Source organism: Lepisosteus platostomus, chromosome 9 (assembly GCF_059453375.1).
Source record: "Lepisosteus platostomus isolate fLepPlt1 chromosome 9, fLepPlt1.hap1, whole genome shotgun sequence".
Taxonomy (NCBI): domain Eukaryota; kingdom Metazoa; phylum Chordata; class Actinopteri; order Semionotiformes; family Lepisosteidae; genus Lepisosteus; species Lepisosteus platostomus.
The window spans coordinates 1942501-1963735 of NC_142619.1; the positions used below are offsets into that span (position 1 = coordinate 1942501).

General features: G+C 55.1%; 1 protein-coding gene across 6 annotated transcripts in view; it reads left to right on the plus strand.

Annotated features, from left to right (window-relative positions):
• med25 (mediator complex subunit 25) overlaps window positions 1–14775 on the plus strand; it is a 26278-nt gene extending 11503 nt beyond the window's left edge. Inside the window, exons 10-20 of one of the 6 annotated variants that reach the window (XM_088646258.1) lie at window positions 856–1124; window positions 1958–2059; window positions 2383–2468; window positions 2566–2623; window positions 3337–3444; window positions 5753–5926; window positions 7551–7661; window positions 7876–7959; window positions 9188–9376; window positions 9479–9635; window positions 13716–14775. In XM_088646258.1, the coding sequence (XP_088502384.1) occupies window positions 856–1124; window positions 1958–2059; window positions 2383–2468; window positions 2566–2623; window positions 3337–3444; window positions 5753–5926; window positions 7551–7661; window positions 7876–7959; window positions 9188–9376; window positions 9479–9635; window positions 13716–13822 (1445 nt within the window). In that variant the 3' untranslated portion in view covers window positions 13823–14775. The remainder of the gene's footprint in view (window positions 1–855; window positions 1125–1957; window positions 2060–2382; window positions 2469–2565; window positions 2624–3336; window positions 3445–5752; window positions 5927–7550; window positions 7662–7875; window positions 7960–9187; window positions 9377–9478; window positions 9636–13715) is intronic. The other 5 variants (XM_088646260.1, XM_088646264.1, XM_088646259.1 and 2 more) reach the window with 5 other exon arrangements.
• Window positions 14776–21235: the final 6460 nt, after the last annotated feature.

Genomic DNA, 21235 nt, shown 5'->3' on the forward strand with positions numbered 1-21235 from the left:
GAGTCTCTGTTCTCTTATTGTCCAGTCCGACCAGTGTGGACACTGTGCTGTGTACCCGACTGCCCCAGTCTGACCAGTGTGGACACTGTGCTCTGTACCCGACTGCCCCAGTCTGACCAGTGTTTGACCAGTGTGGTCACTGTGGAATTAGCCTGTGATTGACCACAGCAGGAGACCTCCTGTGCCTCGTACAGCTGGTTCGTGACTCACTGAGCTAAACCCCTCTCCGAACACAAACGGGCTCTGAGTGAGAGAGAGCCATTCGAACCCAAGTCCGGCATTTCCATCGCTCGTCTCGGACCGATGTTTTACGGAGGTGTTAGTGGGGCCAGCAGGGGGCGCTCACCCTGCGGTCTGTGTGGGTCCTCATGCCCCAGTATAGTGACGGGGACACTAGACTGTAAACAGGCGCCGTCCTTCAGATGAGATGTAAAACCGAGGTCCTGACTCTCTGTGGTCATTAACAATCCCGGGGTGTCTCTCGACAAGAGTAGCGGTGTTACCCCGGTGTCCTGGCCCAATTCCCCCCCTGGCCTTTACCCCTCATGGCCTCCTAATAACCCCCCTCTCTGAACTGGCTCCATCCCTCTGCTCTCCTCCCCACTGAGAGCTGGTGTGTGTGAGAGGACTGGAGCATCATCCAGGTGGGGCTGCACACTGGTGGGGGTGGAGGGATTCCCCCTGAGCCGTACAGCGCTCAGCGTGGGGGTGTCCAGTGTCAGGATGCTTTATTTCATCCAGAATTTGTTTTTCCTGGGAGTTCCCCCCCCCCCCCCCAGCAGGACGAGCTCGCGCGCGGCGGAGGCTGTTGGACATGGGGGTGGGGGGGGGGTTGTTGATCGTTATCCTTCTCAGTTGCAGGTCTCGTTAACTCCGGCCCGCCCTTCAGCCAGTCGGCCACCCTGCCCTCGGGGGTCAAGCTGCCACCCCCCGCCCAGCCCAGCCTGGCGACGGTTACCACGGTGTCCTCGGTGCTGCTGCCCCAGCAGCAGCCGGCCCCCGCCCCGCCCCCCCAGGCCCCGCCCGCCCCCCAGGGGCAGCCGGCCAATCAGCCCCAGGCCCCGCCCCCCCAGCCGCAGCAGGTGCCCAATCAGCCGCAGGCTCCGCCCACGCAGCCCGGGATGGTGAGTGAACGGACCAATCAGGGGAGACGGCCTGGGCTCCAACAGGAGACGCGTGTGGAGTGTCTCGGCTCAGAGGGCCGATCAGCAGAGCACATTGTATCTGACTCTGTGCACTGGACTGGACTGGCTGGACTGGGAGCTGGATTAGTTATGAACTGGGATTAGAATCAGACTCCACTGACACTGACAGAGCAGTCTGAGGCTCTCCAGGCTGGACTGGACTGACTGGACTGGGAGCTGGATTAGTTATGAACTGGGATTATAATCAGACTCCACTGACACTGACAGAGCAGTCTGAGGCTCTCCAGGCTGGACTGGACTGACTGGACTGGGATCTGGATTAGTTATGAACTGGGATTATAATCAGACTCCACTGACACTGACAGAGCAGTCTGAGGCTCTCCAGGCTGGACTGGACTGACTGGACTGGGAGCTGGATTAGTTATGAACTGGGATTATAATCAGACTCCACTGACACTGACAGAGCAGTCTGAGGCTCTCCAGGCTGGACTGGACTGACTGGACTGGGAGCTGGATTAGTTATGAACTGGGATTATAATCAGACTCCACTGACACTGACAGAGCAGTCTGAGGCTCTCCAGGCTGGACTGGACTGACTGGACTGGGAGCTGGATTAGTTATGAACTGGGATTATAATCAGACTCCACTGACATTGACAGAGCAGGCTGGACTGATGTGGGCCTGAACGGTGGTAATGGGGTAGTGGTTTAGAACTGGCTGCCATTTTCCTTGGTATTTCGTGACAGTTTTTCTGAAGGAACAGTCTCTCATTCTCCTCTTCTCTCCTCCTCTCGACGCCGCCCCCTGCCCAGCCTGTGGTGCCTGCAGCCCCGCCCCCTTCGAATCTCATTTCCTCTCAGCAGGGCGGGGCCAACAAGATCATGGCCTGGAGCGGAGTGCTGGAGTGGCAGGAGGTAAGAACTACAACTCCCAGCAGCCTCTTCCCACTCGCTCACCGGCCACCTGGGAAATGTAGTTCAATCGAGTCACAGGGCTGTTGTTTTTTTTTTCTTGGGACTTCCTTCAGCTAAATCGCTTTTCTAAGCCGTGTGAAAGAAGCCGCAGTTTCTGTAGTACTGTTTTTAACAGTGTGGGGCCTTGTCCTTTTGCGTTCTGGGGCGGTGCTCAGTCTGCTGGAAGCGAAGGTGTCGAAAGAGAATCTTGTGTCTCTTCTCTCTTCTGTGTTTTTAATTGCTTGGGGTCCGACTCGCAATCTCCTCCTGCCTGACCCGTTCAGAAGCCCAAATCCACATCCATGGACTCCAACACCAAGCTGACTCGCTCCCTGCCCTGCCAGGTTTATGTCAACCAGGGAGAGAATCTGTGAGTGATTCCGCAGTCCAGGGGACGATTCCTGAAGTTTCCCGATCCGATTCCGCAAGATCGGAAATCCTGACGCTCTTTTCGTCTTTCCTGCCAGGAATGCAGATCAGTGGCCACAGAAACTGATAATGCAGCTCATCCCTCAACAGCTACTGGTAGGAATTAACCCCTCTCTCTCTCTCAGTGCAGTGTTAATGTACTGGAGTGTCCAGTCAGTGTGTCTGTATTAACCCCTCTCTCTCTCAGTGAAGTGTTAATGTACTGGAGTGTCAAGTCAGTGTGTCTGTATGAACCCCTCTCTCTCTCAGTGCAGTGTTAATGTACTGGAGTGTCCAGTCAGTGTGTCTGTATGAACCCCTCTCTCTCTCAGTGCAGTGTTAATGTACTGGAGTGTCCAGTCAGTGTGTGTGTATTAACCCCTCTCTCTCTCAGTGCAGTGTTGATGTACTGGAGTGTCCAGTCAGTGTGTCTGTATTAACCCCTCTCTCTCTCAGTGCAGTGTTCATGTACTGGAGTGTCCAGTCAGTGTGTCTGTATTAACCCCTCTCTCTCTCAGTGCAGTGTTAATGTACTGGAGTGTCCAGTCAGTGTGTGTGTATTAACCCCCCTCTCTCTCTCAGTGCAGTGTTGATGTACTGGAGTGTCCAGTCAGTGTGTCTGTATTAACCCCTCTCTCTCAGTGCAGTGTTCATGTACTGGAGTGTCCAGTCAGTGTGTCTGTATGAACCCCTCTCTCTCTCAGTGCAGTGTTAATGTACTGGAGTGTCCAGTCAGTGTGTCTGTATGAACCCCTCTCTCTCTCAGTGCAGTGTTAATGTACTGGAGTGTCCAGTCAGTGTGTCTGTATTAACCCCTCTCTCTGTGGTAGACCACTCTAGGTCCTCTCTTCAGGAACTCCAGGATGGTTCAGTTCCAGTTCACCAACAAGGACCTGGAGTCTCTGAAGGGGCTGTACCGCATCATGGCCAATGGTTTTGTAAGTGACTCCTCCTGTCTCCCGGTCTCCCGGTCTCCCGGTCTCCCGGTCTCCCGGTCTCCCTCCTCCTGCCCCTCCCTCCCTCACAGCGCTGTGGAGTGACCAGGGGTGCCCACTGCCTGGTTTGGGAATTTCTGGAGAGCTGAGTGGTCTGAGTTGCCATGTTGGGGCCTCACTCTGTCATGTGGGTGCAGGCTCAAACCCTTTCCTGTCTGCTGCTCTCTCCTGTCACACAGACAGCTGGCTCTCTCCTGCGGGTGATGAGCACAAGCTGTCTGGTCGCGTAGTTGAAGCCGATACCCTGGCTTCTCTCCAGACACAGCTGGGTGAGCTCCTCCAGTCAGGACAGGAGGCTCTTCTGTACAGAGAGGGTGGTGGGGGTGGGGAACAAGCTGCCCAGCCCTGTGGTTGAAGCCGATACCCTGGCGTCTCTCCAGACACAGCTGGGTGAGATCCTCCAGTCAGGACAGGAGGCTCTTCTGTACACAGAGGGGGGTGGGAGTGGGGAACAAGCTGCCCAGCCCTGTGGTTGAGGCAGATACCCCTGCTTCTTTCCAGACACAGCTGGGTGAGACCCTCCAGTCAGGACAGGAGGCTGTTCTGTACACAGAGGGGGGTGGGAGTGGGGAACAAGCTGCCCAGCCCTGTGGTTGAAGCCGATACCCTGGCGTCTCTCCAGACACAGCTGGGTGAGCTCCTGCAGTCAGGACAGGAGGCTCTTCTGTACACAGAGGGTGGTGGGGGTGGGGAACAAGCTGCCCAGCCCTGTTGTGGGGGTGGAGGATATCCCCATTACTTGTAAAGCGCTTTGAGTGGAGTGTCCAGAAAAAGCGCTATATAGGTGTGAGGAATTATTCTTGCTTGTTGCTCTTCGTGTTAAGCAAAATGCATGTAATTTCTCGGTTTAAACACTAGGTGGCAGCAGACACACGGGTACAGTTCCACATTCTGACCGCCAGGTGACGGTCAATTTCAATTCAATTCAAGATGGTTTATTAGCATGACCGATGGGTGCAATCAGTGTTGTTGCCAAAGCAAATAAAAATAATAAAATTAACATGAAAAAAAACAAAAAAAAAGTAAAATAAAATCTACAGACATTTTACAACAAAGACAGCATAAAATATTTACATATACTGTAAACATATTGAGCATTATTGGGAGACGGACTCACTGTTCCTCAGGCTGGGACAGGAGATCACATACTGGGCTGCCAGTTCAACTGAGTTCCTTCCTCCCTCTCCCAGTAGGATTGGGACCCGTTGTGATTCTGGCAGGTGTGGGAACTCTGGGACTAGATTTCTGAGTTTGGAGAAGAATGTTTCTCTCATCCCAGAGTGTCTGTCAGTCAGGACGATTGCAGTGAAGTATTTGTGCCAGCAGATGGCAGTATCTGTACTTCAGAATACACAGCAGACTCTTGAGCTTCCCAGGAGAACGTCCGAGCCAGGTCTTTTTCCCTGTCCGAGAGCTTGCGGAATGGGAAAGGGGACATTGGTTCAGTTTCAGACCCTCCTCTTCCTCCTTCCTTCCCATGAAGTTCTCCAGATCACTTCCTTTGCTGTCCAGTAGTGAGGTCGCTGCCCGGTTGTGAGGTCACTGCCCGGTTGTGAGGTCAGTGTCCAGTAGTGAGGTCACTGCCTGGTTGTGAGGTCAGTGTCCAGTAGTGAGGTCACTGCCCGGTTGTGAGCTCAATGGCTAGTTGTGAGGTCACTGCCCGGTTGTGAGGTCAGTGTCCAGTAATGAGGTCACTGCCCGGTTGTGAGGTTAGTGTCCAGTAGTGAGGTCACTGCCCGGTTGTGAGGTCAGTGTCCAGTAGTGAGGTCACTGCCCGGTTGTGAGGTCAATGCCTCGTTGTGAGGTCACTGCCCGGTTGTGAGGTCAGTGTCCAGTAATGAGGTCACTGCCCGGTTGTGAGGTCAGTGTCCAGTAATGAGGTCACTGCCCGGTTGTGAGGTCAGTGTCCAGTAATGAGGTCACTGCCCGGTTGTGAGGTCAGTGTCCAGTAATGAGGTCACTGCCCGGTTGTGAGGTCACTGCCCGGTTGTGAGGTCAGTGTCCAGTAATGAGGTCACTGCCTGGTTGTGAGGTCAGTGTCCAGTAATGAGGTCACTGCCCGGTAGTGAGGTCACTGCTTGGTAGTGAGGTCGCTGCCCGGTAGTGAGGTCAGTGTCCAGTAGTAATCTCTGGCCGGTCGAGTTGTCTCAGCCCGAGTGTGGGCCAGCGCAGGAGAGCTCCGGAGCTCCCGTCTCCAGCGGCTCGGCCCCGCGGGCCCGACCTTGACCCCCTGCCCTCTCCCCTCCCGCAGGCCGGCTGCGTCCACTTCCCCCAGAGCGCCCCCTGCGAGGTGCGGGTGCTCATGCTGCTCTACTCCTCCAAGAAGAAGATCTTCATGGGCCTCATCCCCAACGACCAGAGCGGCTTCGTCAACGGCATCCGGCAGGTCATCACCAACCACAAGCAGGTCCAGCAGCAGCGCACGGTGAGGGGCAGGACGGGCGGCTCTCGGGGGGCAGGGGTCACAGGGAGGGACAGAGAGCTCTCGAGGGGTCAGGGAGGTCACAGGGAGGGACAGAGAGCTCTCCAGGGGTCAGGGAGGTCACAGGGAGGGACAGAGAGCTCTCGAGGGGTCAGGGAGGTCACAGGGAGGGACGGGCAGCTCTCCAGGGGTCAGGGAGGTCACAGGGAGGGACGGGCGGCTCTCGGGGGGGCAGGGGTCACAGGGAGGGACGGGCAGCTCTCCAGGGGTCAGGGAGGTCACAGGGAGGGACAGAGAGCTCTCGAGGGGTCAGGGAGGTCACAGGGAGGGACAGAGAGCTCTCCAGGGGTCAGGGAGGTCACAGGGAGGGACACGGAGCTCTCGAGGGGTCAGGGAGGTCACAGGGAGGGACAGAGAGCTCTCGAGGGGTCAGGGAGGTCACAGGGAGGGACGGGCAGCTCTCCAGGGGTCAGGGAGGTCACAGGGAGGGACAGAGAGCTCTCCAGGGGTCAGGGAGGTCACAGGGAGGGTCAGAGAGCTCTCGAGGGGTCAGGGAGGTCACAGGGAGGGACGGGCGGCTCTCCAGGGGTCAGGGAGGTCACAGGGAGGGACGGGCAGCTCTCCAGGGGTCAGGGAGGTCACAGGGAGGGACAGAGAGCTCTCCAGGGGTCAGGGAGGTCACAGGGAGGGACGGGCAGCTCTCCAGGGGTCAGGGAGGTCACAGGGAGGGACGGGCAGCTCTCCAGGGGTCAGGGAGGTCACAGGGAGGGACAGAGAGCTCTCCAGGGGTCAGGGAGGTCACAGGGAGGGACGGGCAGCTCTCCAGGGGTCAGGGAGGTCACAGGGAGGGACGGGCAGCTCTCCAGGGGTCAGGGAGGTCACAGGGAGGGACAGAGAGCTCTCCAGGGGTCAGGGAGGTCACAGGGAGGGACAGAGAGCTCTCCAGGGGTCAGGGAGGTCACAGGGAGGGACACGGAGCTCTCGAGGGGTCAGGGAGGTCACAGGGAGGGACAGAGAGCTCTCCAGGGGTCAGGGAGGTCACAGGGAGGGACAGAGAGCTCTCCAGGGGTCAGGGAGGTCACAGGGAGGGACAGGCAGCTCTCCAGGGGTCAGGGAGGTCACAGGGAGGGACGGGCAGCTCTCCAGGGGTCAGGGAGGTCACAGGGAGGGTCAGAGAGCTCTCGAGGGGTCAGGGAGGTCACAGGGAGGGACAGAGAGCTCTCGAGGGGTCAGGGAGGTCACAGGGAGGGACAGAGAGCTCTCGAGGGGTCAGGGAGGTCACAGGGAGGGACAGAGAGCTCTCCAGGGGTCAGGGAGGTCACAGGGAGGGACGGGCAGCTCTCCAGGGGTCAGGGAGGTCACAGGGAGGGACGGGCAGCTCTCCAGGGGTCAGGGAGGTCACAGGGAGGGTCAGAGAGCTCTCGAGGGGTCAGGGAGGTCACAGGGAGGGACAGGGAGCTCTCGAGGGGTCAGGGAGGTCACAGGGAGGGACAGAGAGCTCTCCAGGGGTCAGGGAGGTCACAGGGAGGGACAGAGAGCTCTCGAGGGGTCAGGGAGGTCACAGGGAGGGACAGAGAGCTCCAGTCTGACTAAGATTCTATGGTCACTTATTTTCTCGGTTTTTCAGATGGGCTCCGGTGCTGCCTCAATGCAGCCTGGTTCTGTCCAGTCGAATCAGGGCTTTCTGAACAAGCCCGGTGGCCCGATCCCAGTGTCACACGGCACTGTACAGCAGCAGGTACTGTCAGCCTCCCTCTCTCAGTGCAGTGTTAATGGACTGGAGTGTCCAGTCAGTGTGTCTGTATGAACCCCTCTCTCTCTCAGGGCAGTGTTAATGTACTGGAGTGTCCAGTCAGTGTGTGTGTATGAACCCCTCTCTCTCTCAGTGCAGTGTTCATGTACTGGAGTGTCCAGTCAGTGTGTCTGTATGAACCCCTCTCTCTCCCTCTCAGTTACCAGCTCAGTCAGTGTCCGGTATCCCTCCAACTGTCAGTCAGGTGTCCATGATGGATGACCAGCAGAGACAGCCTAACCTGGTGAGTCTGGTTGAGTACACACTGGCTTGTCCGGAGCTCTCCCTGCACTCCCTCAGCTTGACTGAAGAGGGATCGTTCAAGTGGTCAATTTGTGGGAATAGGTCTTTATTTTGTAGTGTATTTCATGTGATCAAAAGCTCCGTCAATGTGTCAGACGAAAATATTGTGTTTCTAAAGCAGTTACAGTAAGCAAGATTAATACAAGAACATTATTGTTATAAGAGAGACTGGGACAGGAGATCACACACTGTATTATTACTATTGAGAGACAGGCTCACTGTCTGTTCCTCAGGCTGGGACAGGAGATCACACACTGTATTATTATTATTGAGAGACAGGCTCACTGCCTGTTCCTCAGGCTGGGACAGGAGATCACACACTGTATTATTATTATTGAGAGACAGGCTCACTGTCTGTTCCTCAGGCTGGGATGGGAGATCACACACTGTATTATTATTATTGAGAGACAGGCTCACTGTCTGTTCCTCAGGCTGGGACAGGAGATCACACACTGTATTATTATTATTGAGAGACAGGCTCACTGTCTGTTCCTCAGGCTGGGATGGGAGATCACACACTGTATTATTATTATTGAGAGACAGGCTCACTGTCTGTTCCTCAGGCTGGGACAGGAGATCACACACTGTATTATTATTATTGAGAGACAGACTCACTGTCTGTTCCTCAGGCTGGGACAGGAGATCACACACTGTAGAATTATTATTGAGAGACAGGCTCACTGTCTGTTCCTTAGGCTGGGACAGGAGATCACACACTGTATTATTATTATTGAGAGACAGACTCACTGTCTGTTCCTCAGGCTGGGACAGGAGATCACACACTGTAGAATTATTATTGAGAGACAGGCTCACTGTCTGTTCCTCAGGCTGGGACAGGAGATCACACACTGTATTATTATTATTGAGAGACAGGCTCACTGTCTGTTCCTCAGGCTGGGACAGGAGATCACACACTGTATTATTATTATTGAGAGACAGGCTCACTGTCTGTTCCTCAGGCTGGGACAGGAGATCACACACTGTATTATTATTATTGAGAGACAGGCTCACTGTCTGTTCCTCAGGCTGGGACAGGAGATCACACACTGTATTATTATTACTGAGAGACAGGCTCACTGTCTGTTCCTCAGGCTGGGACAGGAGATCACACACTGTAATAGTATTACTGAGATGTCCTGTCTGGTATTTGCTCTCTGCTCCTCCTCCAGTTACAGATGAGGGCCCAGCAGGCAGCAGCGGCGGCAGCAGCCAATCAGCAGCCCCCTGTCTCCGGAGCTCCGCCCAACCCCGGGGCCCAGGGGGCGCAGGCCCCGCCCACTCAGGGCCAGATGCTGCGTCTCACCAACCCAGGGGCCAACCCCCAGCTGCGGAGCCTCCTGCTGAGCCAGCAGCAGCCGGTGAGCCAGGGGCCAGGGGCCTGGGGCCCCACGCGACACGCTGCCGGGGGTCCCCCCCCCCCAAGCTCCCCAAGTGACCCCTTTTTCCTCTCTGTCTCTCAGCAGGCCGGTGTTCCCCACATGCAGGGGGCCATGCTGTCTCATCAGACGATGGGGCAGCAGATGGTCCACGCGCCCCCTGGGGGTGGGCAGCAGATGCAGGCGCAGTGGAGGCAGCCTCTCGCAGGTAACTACACACCTGCCTGCCGCCCTCTCGCAGGTAACTGCACACCTGTATACAATACACACCTGCCTGACCCCCTCTCGCAGGTAACTGCACACCTGTATACAATACACACCTGCCTGACCCCCTCTCGCAGGTAACTGCACACCTGTATACAATACACACCTGCCTGACCCCCTCTCGCAGGTAACTGCACACCTGTATACACTACACACCTGCCTGACCCCCTCTCGCAGGTAACTGCACACCTGTATACAATACACACCTGCCTGACCCCCTCTCGCAGGTAACTGCACACCTGTATACAATACACACCTGCCTGACCCCCTCTCGCAGGTAACTGCACACCTGTATACAATACACACCTGCCTGACCCCCTCTCACAGGTAACTGCACACCTGTATACACTACACACCTGCCTGCCGCCCTCTCGCAGGTAACTGCACACCTGTATACAATACACACCTGCCTGACCCCCTCTCGCAGGTAACTGCACACCTGTATACAATACACACCTGCCTGACCCCCTCTCGCAGGTAACTGCACACCTGTATACAATACACACCTGCCTGACCCCCTCTCGCAGGTAACTGCACACCTGTATACACTACACACCTGCCTGACCCCCTCTCGCAGGTAACTGCACACCTGTATACAATACACACCTGCCTGACCCCCTCTCGCAGGTAACTGCACACCTGTATACAATACACACCTGCCTGACCCCCTCTCGCAGGTAACTGCACACCTGTATACACTACACACCTGCCTGACCCCCTCTCGCAGGTAACTGCACACCTGTATACAATACACACCTGCCTGACCCCCTCTCGCAGGTAACTGCACACCTGTATACAATACACACCTGCCTGACCCCCTCTCGCAGGTAACTGCACACCTGTATACAATACACACCTGCCCGACCCCCTCTCGCAGGTAACTGCACACCTGTATACACTACACACCTGCCCGACCCCCTCTCGCAGGTAACTGCACACCTGTATACACTACACACCTGCCTGACCCCCTCTCGCAGGTAACTGCACACCTGTATACACTACACACCTGCCCGACCCCCTCTCGCAGGTAACTGCACACCTGTATACACTACACACCTGCCCGACCCCCTCTCGCAGGTAACTGCACACCTGTATACAATACACACCTGCCTGACCCCCTCTCGCAGGTAACTGCACACCTGTATACACTACACACCTGCCTGACCCCCTCTCGCAGGTAACTGCACACCTGTATACAATACACACCTGCCTGACCCCCTCTCACAGGTAACTGCACACCTGTATACAATACACACCTGCCTGACCCCCTCTCGCAGGTAACTGCACACCTGTATACAATACACACCTGCCTGACCCCCTCTCGCAGGTAACTGCACACCTGTATACACTACACACCTGCCCGACCCCCTCTCGCAGGTAACTGCACACCTGTATACACTACACACCTGCCCGACCCCCTCTCGCAGGTAACTGCACACCTGTATACAATACACACCTGCCCGACCCCCTCTCGCAGGTAACTGCACACCTGTATACAATACACACCTGCCTGACCCCCTGTCGCAGGTAACTGCACACCTGTATACAATACACACCTGCCTGACCCCCTCTCGCAGGTAACTGCACACCTGTATACAATACACACCTGCCCGACCCCCTCTCGCAGGTAACTGCACACCTGTATACAATACACACCTGCCTGACCCCCTCTCGCAGGTAACTGCACACCTGTATACTCTACACACCTGCCTGCCGCCCTCTCGCAGGTAACTGCACACCTGTATACAATACACACCTGCCTGACCCCCTCTCGCAGGTAACTGCACACCTGTATACACTACACACCTGCCCGACCCCCTCTCGCAGGTAACTGCACACCTGTATACAATACACACCTGCCTGACCCCCTCTCGCAGGTAACTGCACACCTGTATACACTACACACCTGCCCGACCCCCTCTCGCAGGTAACTGCACACCTGTATACAATACACACCTGCCCGACCCCCTCTCGCAGGTAACTGCACACCTGTATACAATACACACCTGCCTGCCGCCCTCTCGCAGGTAACTGCACACCTGTATACAATACACACCTGCCTGACCCCCTCTCGCAGGTAACTGCACACCTGTATACAATACACACCTGCCCGACCCCCTCTCGCAGGTAACTGCACACCTGTATACACTACACACCTGCCCGACCCCCTCTCGCAGGTAACTGCACACCTGTATACACTACACACCTGCCCGACCCCCTCTCGCAGGTAACTGCACACCTGTATACACTACACACCTGCCCGACCCCCTCTCGCAGGTAACTGCACACCTGTATACACTACACACCTGCCTGACCCCCTCTCGCAGGTAACTGCACACCTGTATACACTACACACCTGCCCGACCCCCTCTCGCAGGTAACTGCACACCTGTATACACTACACACCTGCCTGACCCCCTCTCGCAGGTAACTGCACACCTGTATACAATACACACCTGCCCGACCCCCTGTCGCAGGTAACTGCACACCTGTATACAATACACACCTGCCCGACCCCCTCTCGCAGGTAACTGCACACCTGTATACAATACACACCTGCCCGACCCCCTCTCGCAGGTAACTGCACACCTGTATACAATACACACCTGCCTGACCCCCTCTCGCAGGTAACTGCACACCTGTATACTCTACACACCTGCCTGCCGCCCTCTCGCAGGTAACTGCACACCTGTATACAATACACACCTGCCTGACCCCCTCTCGCAGGTAACTGCACACCTGTATACACTACACACCTGCCCGACCCCCTCTCGCAGGTAACTGCACACCTGTATACAATACACACCTGCCTGACCCCCTCTCGCAGGTAACTGCACACCTGTATACACTACACACCTGCCCGACCCCCTCTCGCAGGTAACTGCACACCTGTATACAATACACACCTGCCCGACCCCCTCTCGCAGGTAACTGCACACCTGTATACAATACACACCTGCCTGCCGCCCTCTCGCAGGTAACTGCACACCTGTATACAATACACACCTGCCTGACCCCCTCTCGCAGGTAACTGCACACCTGTATACACTACACACCTGCCTGACCCCCTCTCGCAGGTAACTGCACACCTGTATACAATACACACCTGCCTGACCCCCTCTCGCAGGTAACTGCACACCTGTATACAATACACACCTGCCTGACCCCCTCTCGCAGGTAACTGCACACCTGTATACAATACACACCTGCCTGACCCCCTCTCGCAGGTAACTGCACACCTGTATACACTACACACCTGCCTGACCCCCTCTCGCAGGTAACTGCACACCTGTATACTCTACACACCTGCCCGACCCCCTCTCGCAGGTAACTGCACACCTGTATACAATACACACCTGCCTGACCCCCTCTCGCAGGTAACTGCACACCTGTATACAATACACACCTGCCTGACCCCCTCTCGCAGGTAACTGCACACCTGTATACAATACACACCTGCCTGACCCCCTCTCGCAGGTAACTGCACACCTGTATACAATACACACCTGCCTGACCCCCTCTCGCAGGTAACTGCACACCTGTATACAATACACACCTGCCTGACCCCCTCTCGCAGGTAACTGCACACCTGTATACAATACACACCTGCCTGACCCCCTCTCGCAGGTAACTGCACACCTGTATACAATACACACCTGCCTGACCCCCTCTCGCAGGTAACTGCACACCTGTATACAATACACACCTGCCCGACCCCCTCTCGCAGGTAACTGCACACCTGTATACAATACACACCTGCCTGACCCCCTCTCGCAGGTAACTGCACACCTGTATACAATACACACCTGCCTGACCCCCTCATGCAGGTAACTGCACACCTGTATACAATACACACCTGCCTGACCCCCTCTCGCAGGTAACTGCACACCTGTATACAATACACACCTGCCTGACCCCCTCTCGCAGGTAACTGCACACCTGTATACAATACACACCTGCCTGACCCCCTCATGCAGGTAACTGCACACCTGTATACAATACACACCTGCCTGCGGCCCGCCTGACTCCCCGCCTGCTTCCCGTCTCGCTCTCCCAGGTCAGATGCTGATGGCCGCGGGTTCGAGGGGCCCGGTGCCGCAGGCCGCCGGAATGCCGCAGGTGTCCAGCGTGATGGAGGACGAGATTCTCATGGACCTGATCTGAGGCTGGCTCAGCGGCGCCCCCCAGGGACTCGGTCGCCTGCCCCCCTCCCCCGCCGTGTTTCTGCAGCGAGCCAGGAGGGGGCAGGTGGAGAGGGCTGTGTTTTTGCTCATTGCTTTTATTTACTTCCTTCGCTCTGGGTCTGCACCAACCTCTTCGTTATTTGTATACAGATGTTTTACAGTATTTTCTAGACCTGTCGAACACACACGCGCACACACACACACACACACACACACTTATTGCCCTGCAATGGCAGAAGAGACTCCAGCTCCCATAATCCCTTGCTGTTCTGTGCGCGCGCGGGAGCCGCACGCTGGGAATCCGAGGACGCCGAAGTTCCGTCAGTTTAACGCGCCGCGCCCGTGAGGGCTCTCGTTTCGGCTCGCTGGGACGGAACCCCCCGCCGGACCCCTCACCTTCCGCGCACATGAAAACCAGGAGGCTTTCTGGGAGTCGTAGTTTTCCCACTGGTCGCTGGGCGGGGCAGAGTTTCGAAAGCAGTTCGGAGGACTTGGAATACCGGAGCCGAGCCAACGAGCGCAGAACGGACTGCGATGCACTGCTGGGTCTTGCTGAAGGGCATGCTGGGGTTTGTAGTTCCTTAGTCACATTGTCTTGGGGGCGGGGCCCTGTGGTGGCCCGTGCCTGGCAAGACAGCCGAAACCCACTGGGACCAACCCGAGGTCGTTAACGCCAACAAAGAACTTGGGGAGTGGATCACCGCCGACGCGGTTTCGCCCTGCGCCGTAAACGACCCAGTGAGTGGGACTGGGAGAACGACGGTGGGCTACAGTTCCCATCCGTCCCCGCCGTGATGTCCTGTGGGCGTTCGTGCTGGGAGTTGTCGTCTGCAGGTAATCTGTGAAGTACCTCGTGCCTCGTCTTCTGTTGGTGACGTCGGGGGGGGGGCTGTTTTTGCTTCATTCTCGCGCAATAAAGTGGCATCACAGAAACGTCAGTCTCTGCAGCTGATTCCTCGGGGGGGTGGAGACAGGAGAAGACGGTTTCGACACAGGGGGGAGGAAACTGATAGAATAGAGTGGGACGGCACAGAGATCAGAGACCGTATCAGAATAGAGAGCAGATGAGAGTGAGACGGAATAGTGAGAGCAGGGGAGTGCGTCGTAGAAGGGGGTGATAGAGCACTCGGGGGTGACAGCACAGGAGTGAGAGAGCTGAGAGCTTGCAGGCAGGTCAAGAGAGCGCACATGGCTGCCACAGGAAGTGACATCGCCAACCTGCTCACTCTCCCGGTAGACGGATGCAGTTGCTAGGATACCGCAACACATCTCACAGCTCCTCTCTCCTCCTCCTCTCCCTGTGTTAGTTTCCATCAGGATGACTTTCTACGCGGTCTCTCTCTCTCTGTGACAGTCTCCTCTTCCTGTGTCTCTGTCACAGCCAGTGTCTGCTTTTCATCACCCAATAACTCCTGTGACTGGACACTCCAGCACATGAACACTGCACTGAGAGAGAGAGGGGTTAATACACACACACTGACTGGACACTCCAGTACATTAACACTGCACTGAGAGAGAGAGGGGTTAATACACACACACTGACTGGACACTCCAGCACATGAACACTGCACTGAGAGAGAGAGGGGTTAATACACACACACTGACTGGACACTCCAGTACATTAACACTGCACTGAGAGAGAGAGGGGTTAATACAGACACACTGACTGGACACTCCAGCACATGAACACTGCACTGAGAGAGAGAGGGGTTAATACACACACTGACTGGACACTCCAGTACATTAACACTGCACTGAGAGAGAGAGGGGTTCATACAGACACACTGACTGGACACTCCCGTACATTAACACTGCACTGAGAGAGAGGGGTTAATACAGACACACTGACTGGACACTCCAGTACATTAACACTGCACTGAGAGAGAGAGGGGTTAATACAGACACACTGACTGGACACTCCAGTACATTAACACTGCACTGAGAGAGAGAGGGGTTCATACACACACACTGACTGGACACTCCAGTACATTAACACTGCACTGAGAGAGAGAGGGGTTAATACACACACACTGACTGGACACTCCAGTACATTAACACTGCACTGAGAGAGAGAGGGGTTCATACAGACACACTGACTGGACACTCCAGTACATTAACACTGCACTGAGAGAGAGAGGGGTTAATACAGACACACTGACTGGACACTCCAGCACATTAACACTGCACTGAGAGAGAGAGGGGTTAATACAGACACACTGACTGGACACTCCAGTACATGAACACTGCACTGAGAGAGAGAGGGGTTCATACAGACACACTGACTGGACACTCCAGTACATTAACACTGCACTGAGAGAGAGGGGTTAATACAGACACACTGACTGGACACTCCAGTACATTAACACTGTACTGAGAGAGATGGCTTTTTGGAACAGTGAAGGAGCAGGAGATAAAGGGACATGTAGAGGGAGAGAGAGGGGAGGAGAGACGCAGATCCAGGCTCCCAGACAGTTTTGAATGCAGCCTGTGTGAGAGAGGGAGGGAGGGCTGTAGACTGCACTGCTGTGTGACTGGAAATTTAATGGAGAGAGAGAGAGAGAGCAGCACACACAGAGCTAATTTGTATAGAGCTGCATTGAGTCCTATAGCTGGGAACAATAGTCAATACTGCATAGAGAGAGAGGATATGGGGACAGAGAGTGAGACGAGATGGGGACTGGAGTGAGAGAAGGGTGAGAGGAGATGGGGACAGGAAGAAGGAACAGAAACGGGAGAATGTGAACACTGTAAACTGAAATACATTTATAAGGGATTCTGGAGCGCCTGTGTGTTTACACACTGTCCACAGGCTGTTATAAGGGAATCTGGAGTGTCTGTGTTCACACACTGTCCACAGGCTGTCATAAGGGAATCTGGAGTGTCTGTGTGTTCACACACTGTCCACAGGCTGTTATAAGGGAATCTGGAGTGTCTGTGTGTTCACACACTGTCCACAGGCTGTTATAAGGGAATCTGGAGTCTCTGTGTGTTTACACACTGTCCACAGGCTGTTATAAATCAATCTGGAGTGTCTGTGTGTTTACACACTGTCCACAGGCTGTTATAAGGGAATCTGGAGTGTCTGTGTGTTCACATACTGTCCACAGGCTGTTATAAGGGAATCTGGAGTGTCTGTGTTCACACACTGTCCACAGGCTGTAATAAGGGAATCTGGAGTGTCTGTGTCTTTACACACTGTCCACAGGCTGTTATAAGGGAATCTGGAGTGTCTGTGTGTTCACATACTGTCCACAGGCTGTTATAAGGGAATCTGGAGTGTCTGTGTTCACACACTGTCCACAGGCTGTTATAAGGGAATCTGGAGTGTCTGTGTCTTTACACACTGTCCACAGGCTGTTATAAGGGAATCTGGAGTGTCTGTGTTTACACATTGTCCACAGGCTGTTATAAATCAATCTGGAGTGTCTGTGTGTTTACACACTGTCCACAGGCTGTTATAAATCAATCTGGAGTGTCTGTGTGTTTACACACTGTCCACAGGCTGTTATAAATCAATCTGGAGTGTCTGTGTGTTTACACATTGTCAACGGGCTGTTATAAGGGAATCTGGAGTGTGTGTGTTTTTACACACTGTCCACAGGCTGTTATAAGGGAATCTGGAGTGTCTGTGTGTTCACACTGTCCACAGGCTGTTATAAATCAATCTGGAGTGTCTGTGTGTTTACACACTGTCCACAGGCTGTTATAGGGGAATCTGGAGTGTCTGTGTGTTTACACACTGTCCACGGGCTGTTATAAGGGAATCTGGAGTGTCTGTGTTCACACACTGTCCACAGGCTGTTATAAGGGAATCTGGAGTGTCTGTGTTTACACACTGTCCACAGGCTGTTATAAGGGAATCTGGAGCGTCTGTGTGTTTACACACTGTCCACAGGCTGTTATAAGGGAATCTGGAGCGTCTGTGTGTTTACACACTGTCCACAGGCTGTTATAAGGGAATCTGGAGTGTCTGTGTGTTTACACACTGTCCACAGGCTGTTATAAGGGAATCTGGAGTGTCTGTGTGTTCACACACTGTCCACAGGCTGTTATAAGGGAATCTGGAGTGTCTGTGTGTTTACACACTGTCCACAGGCTGTTATAAATCAATCTGGAGTGTCTGTGTGTTTACACACTGTCCACAGGCTGTTATAAGGGACTATTTCTTTAAACACTCTGAAATACTTTTTAGAACAATTTGGTGAGGCTTTTAGTTTATATATACTATATATAGAAGATTGGAAACATTAAAAGTATAGATTATAAATCCATGTTATTTGAACAGTTTAAAATACTCCTAAGACTTCACTTAGTCTTGAACAAAGACTGTAAGAGGAGCTGATCCAAGCATTCAGAATCCTCAAGGGCATCACCAGAGAGACCCTGGCAGCTGGAAACTACAGGAAACTGTCTTTAAATCTGTAAACAGGAGACTCTTCTTTACACAGAGGGGGGTGGGGGTGGGGAACAAGCTGCCCAGGTGTGTTGTTGAAGCCGATATCCTGGCTTCTCTCCAGACACAGCTGGGTGAGCTCCTCCAGTCAGGACAGGAGGCTCTTCTGTACACAGAGGGGGGCGGGGGTGGGGAACAAGCTGCCCAGCCCTGTGGTTGAAGCCGATACCCTGGCTTCTCTCCAGACACAGCTGGGTGAGCTCCCCCAGTCAGGACAGGAGGCTCTTCTGTACACAGAGGGGGGCGGGGGTGTGGAACAAGCTGCCCAGCCCTGTGGTTGAAGCCGATACCCTGGCTTCTCTCCAGACACAGCTGGGTGAGCTCCTCCAGTCAGGACAGGAGGCTCTACTGTACACAGAGGGTGGTGGGGGTGGGGAACAGGCTGCCCAGCCCTGTGGTTGAAGCCGATACCCTGGCTTCTCTCCAGACACAGCTGGGTGAGCTCCTCCAGTCAGGACAGGAGGCTCTACTGTACACAGAGGGGGGTGGGAGTATGCAACGTGTGTGTAATTGAGACCCAAGAATGAACACAGAGAGAGAGAGGGGGGGAGGGAGACACAGAATGGGGTGTTAAAGACACAGGTGGGAGTCAGAGAGAGAGGAGACACAGGTGGGAGTCAGAGAGAGAGGAGACACAGGTGGGAGTCAGAGAGAGTGGAGACAGAACGGGATGTTAGAGACACAGGTGAGAGAGAGAGGAGACACAGAATGGGGTGTTAGAGACACAGGTGAGAGAGAGAGGAGACACAGAATGGGGTGTTAGAGACACAGGTGAGAGAGAGAGGAGACACAGAATAGGGTGTCAGAGACACAGAAGGGGGTGTTAGAGACACAGGTGAGAGAGAGAGGAGACACAGAAGGGGGTGTTAGAGACAGGTGGGAGTCAGAGAGAGAGGAGACACAGAAGGGGGTGTTAGAGAGAGAGGAGACACAGAAGGGGGTGTCAGAGAGAGAGGAGACACAGAAGGGGGTGTCAGAGAGAGAGGAGACACAGAAGGGGGTGTTAGAGACACAGGTGAGAGAGAGAGGAGACACAGAAGGGGGTGTCAGAGAGAGAGGAGATCTCCCCCCCAACCCCGCAAAGCGGCCGTCATGCGCGCTCGCGCCCCTTCAGTAGCACCTGCGTGCTGACGCTGCGCTCGCGGTGAAACGGAGAGAGGCGTGTGCGCGTGGCGTTTGGAGGGAGGGTTGCCAAGGCAACCATCTCGAATCAGACACAGATCCAGGCACGAGGAGCAGCCGGTCCTCACTCGAAGAGCCGCAGAGACGGAGCGCAGGACGATTCTGGAGAGAGGAGGATGAGGATGAGGATGAAGATGTCCGCTCACGGAGCCGAGTCAGGGGCGAGGAGAGCCGAGCGAGCCGGCGCCAGGAGCTGCGTCCTTCAAACCGGGACCCCCCCCTGCCTGCACCCCCAAACTCCCCGCCTGTTCCCACATCTGGATGCGTAGCAGCTGTGTGAACACCTGCCTGTGAGCAGACAGGGGGGCTTCAGGTGCACCTGAAACACTGACCCCCCCCACACACACACAGACACACACACACAAACACACTCACACACACAGACTCACACTCACACACAGACACAGACACACTCACACACACAGACTCACACACACACACACACACAGACTCACACACACACAGACTCACACACACAGACTCACACTCACACACACAGACTCACACACACAGACTCACACACACACACAGACACAGACACACTCACACACACAGACTCACACACACACACACACAGACTCACACACACACAGACTCACACACACACACACACACACAGACTCACACACACACAGACTCACACTCACACACACTCACACACACACAGACTCACACACACACACAGACTCACACACACACACAGACTCACACACAGACTCACACACACACACACACACAGACTCACACACAGACTCACACACACAGACTCACACTCACACAGACTCACAGACACACACAGACACAGACACACAAACACAGACTCACACACAGACTCACACACACAGACTCACACTCACACAGACTCACAGACACACACACACACAGACTCACACACACTCACACTCACACACACACACACACTCCTCCCGTGTTCATCTCGCTGTGCGCTCGTTGCGGGCCTGCAGTGTCCGTCTGTCCGTCCGTCTGAAGGGCGGAGAACTCCGGACGCGCAGGCAGTGAGCCCACGGGTGTTTCACTCCCGGGTGGGAGCAGCAGGGTCTGAACCCCGAACCGCTCGAGTCTCTGCAGCAGCCTGTCTCCAAGAGGGGGTCCCCTTCTGTCGCGAGACCCGCCTAATCCCCCAGCTCCCAGCTCGGCCCGGCTGGGCCGCCGGACGCTCCACGCGTGTCCCCTCACCTGCGTGTCGGAACAGCCCGGGAGAGCGAGAGGCGCGCGAGGACGAGGCCAGAAGCCCCTTTCGCGCCCATACAGATCCTCGCGAGGCAGCGAGCGCGAGTCCGGCCGGCGGGGTCCAGGTTCGAGCGGCGCCGTGGGCTGCTCTTCCGGTGCGGCTGCGAGGACGGTGCGTGCGGCGCTCGCCCCCTCCCCAAGACGGGGTCGCGAGCACGTTTATGTCCGATTGATTTTTGATTTTAATTATCGGACACGTCAGCCCGAGACAAGGACACGGGTTTCTCCTTCCTCTCCCGCACAGGTCCTGCCGAGCCTCCCCGACCCCCAACACACACAAACACACACGAACTCCCAAGTACACACACACAGCACACAAACAACTTCTCAAGTACACGCACACACACAAACAGACACGTACAAACACCACTCACACACAAACAAAAATCACAAATACACACTCACATGTACACTGTCACAAATACACACTCCTCACAAGTACACTCTCACAGATACAAACTCACAAGTACACTCACAAATACACACTCCTCACAAGTACACACTCAC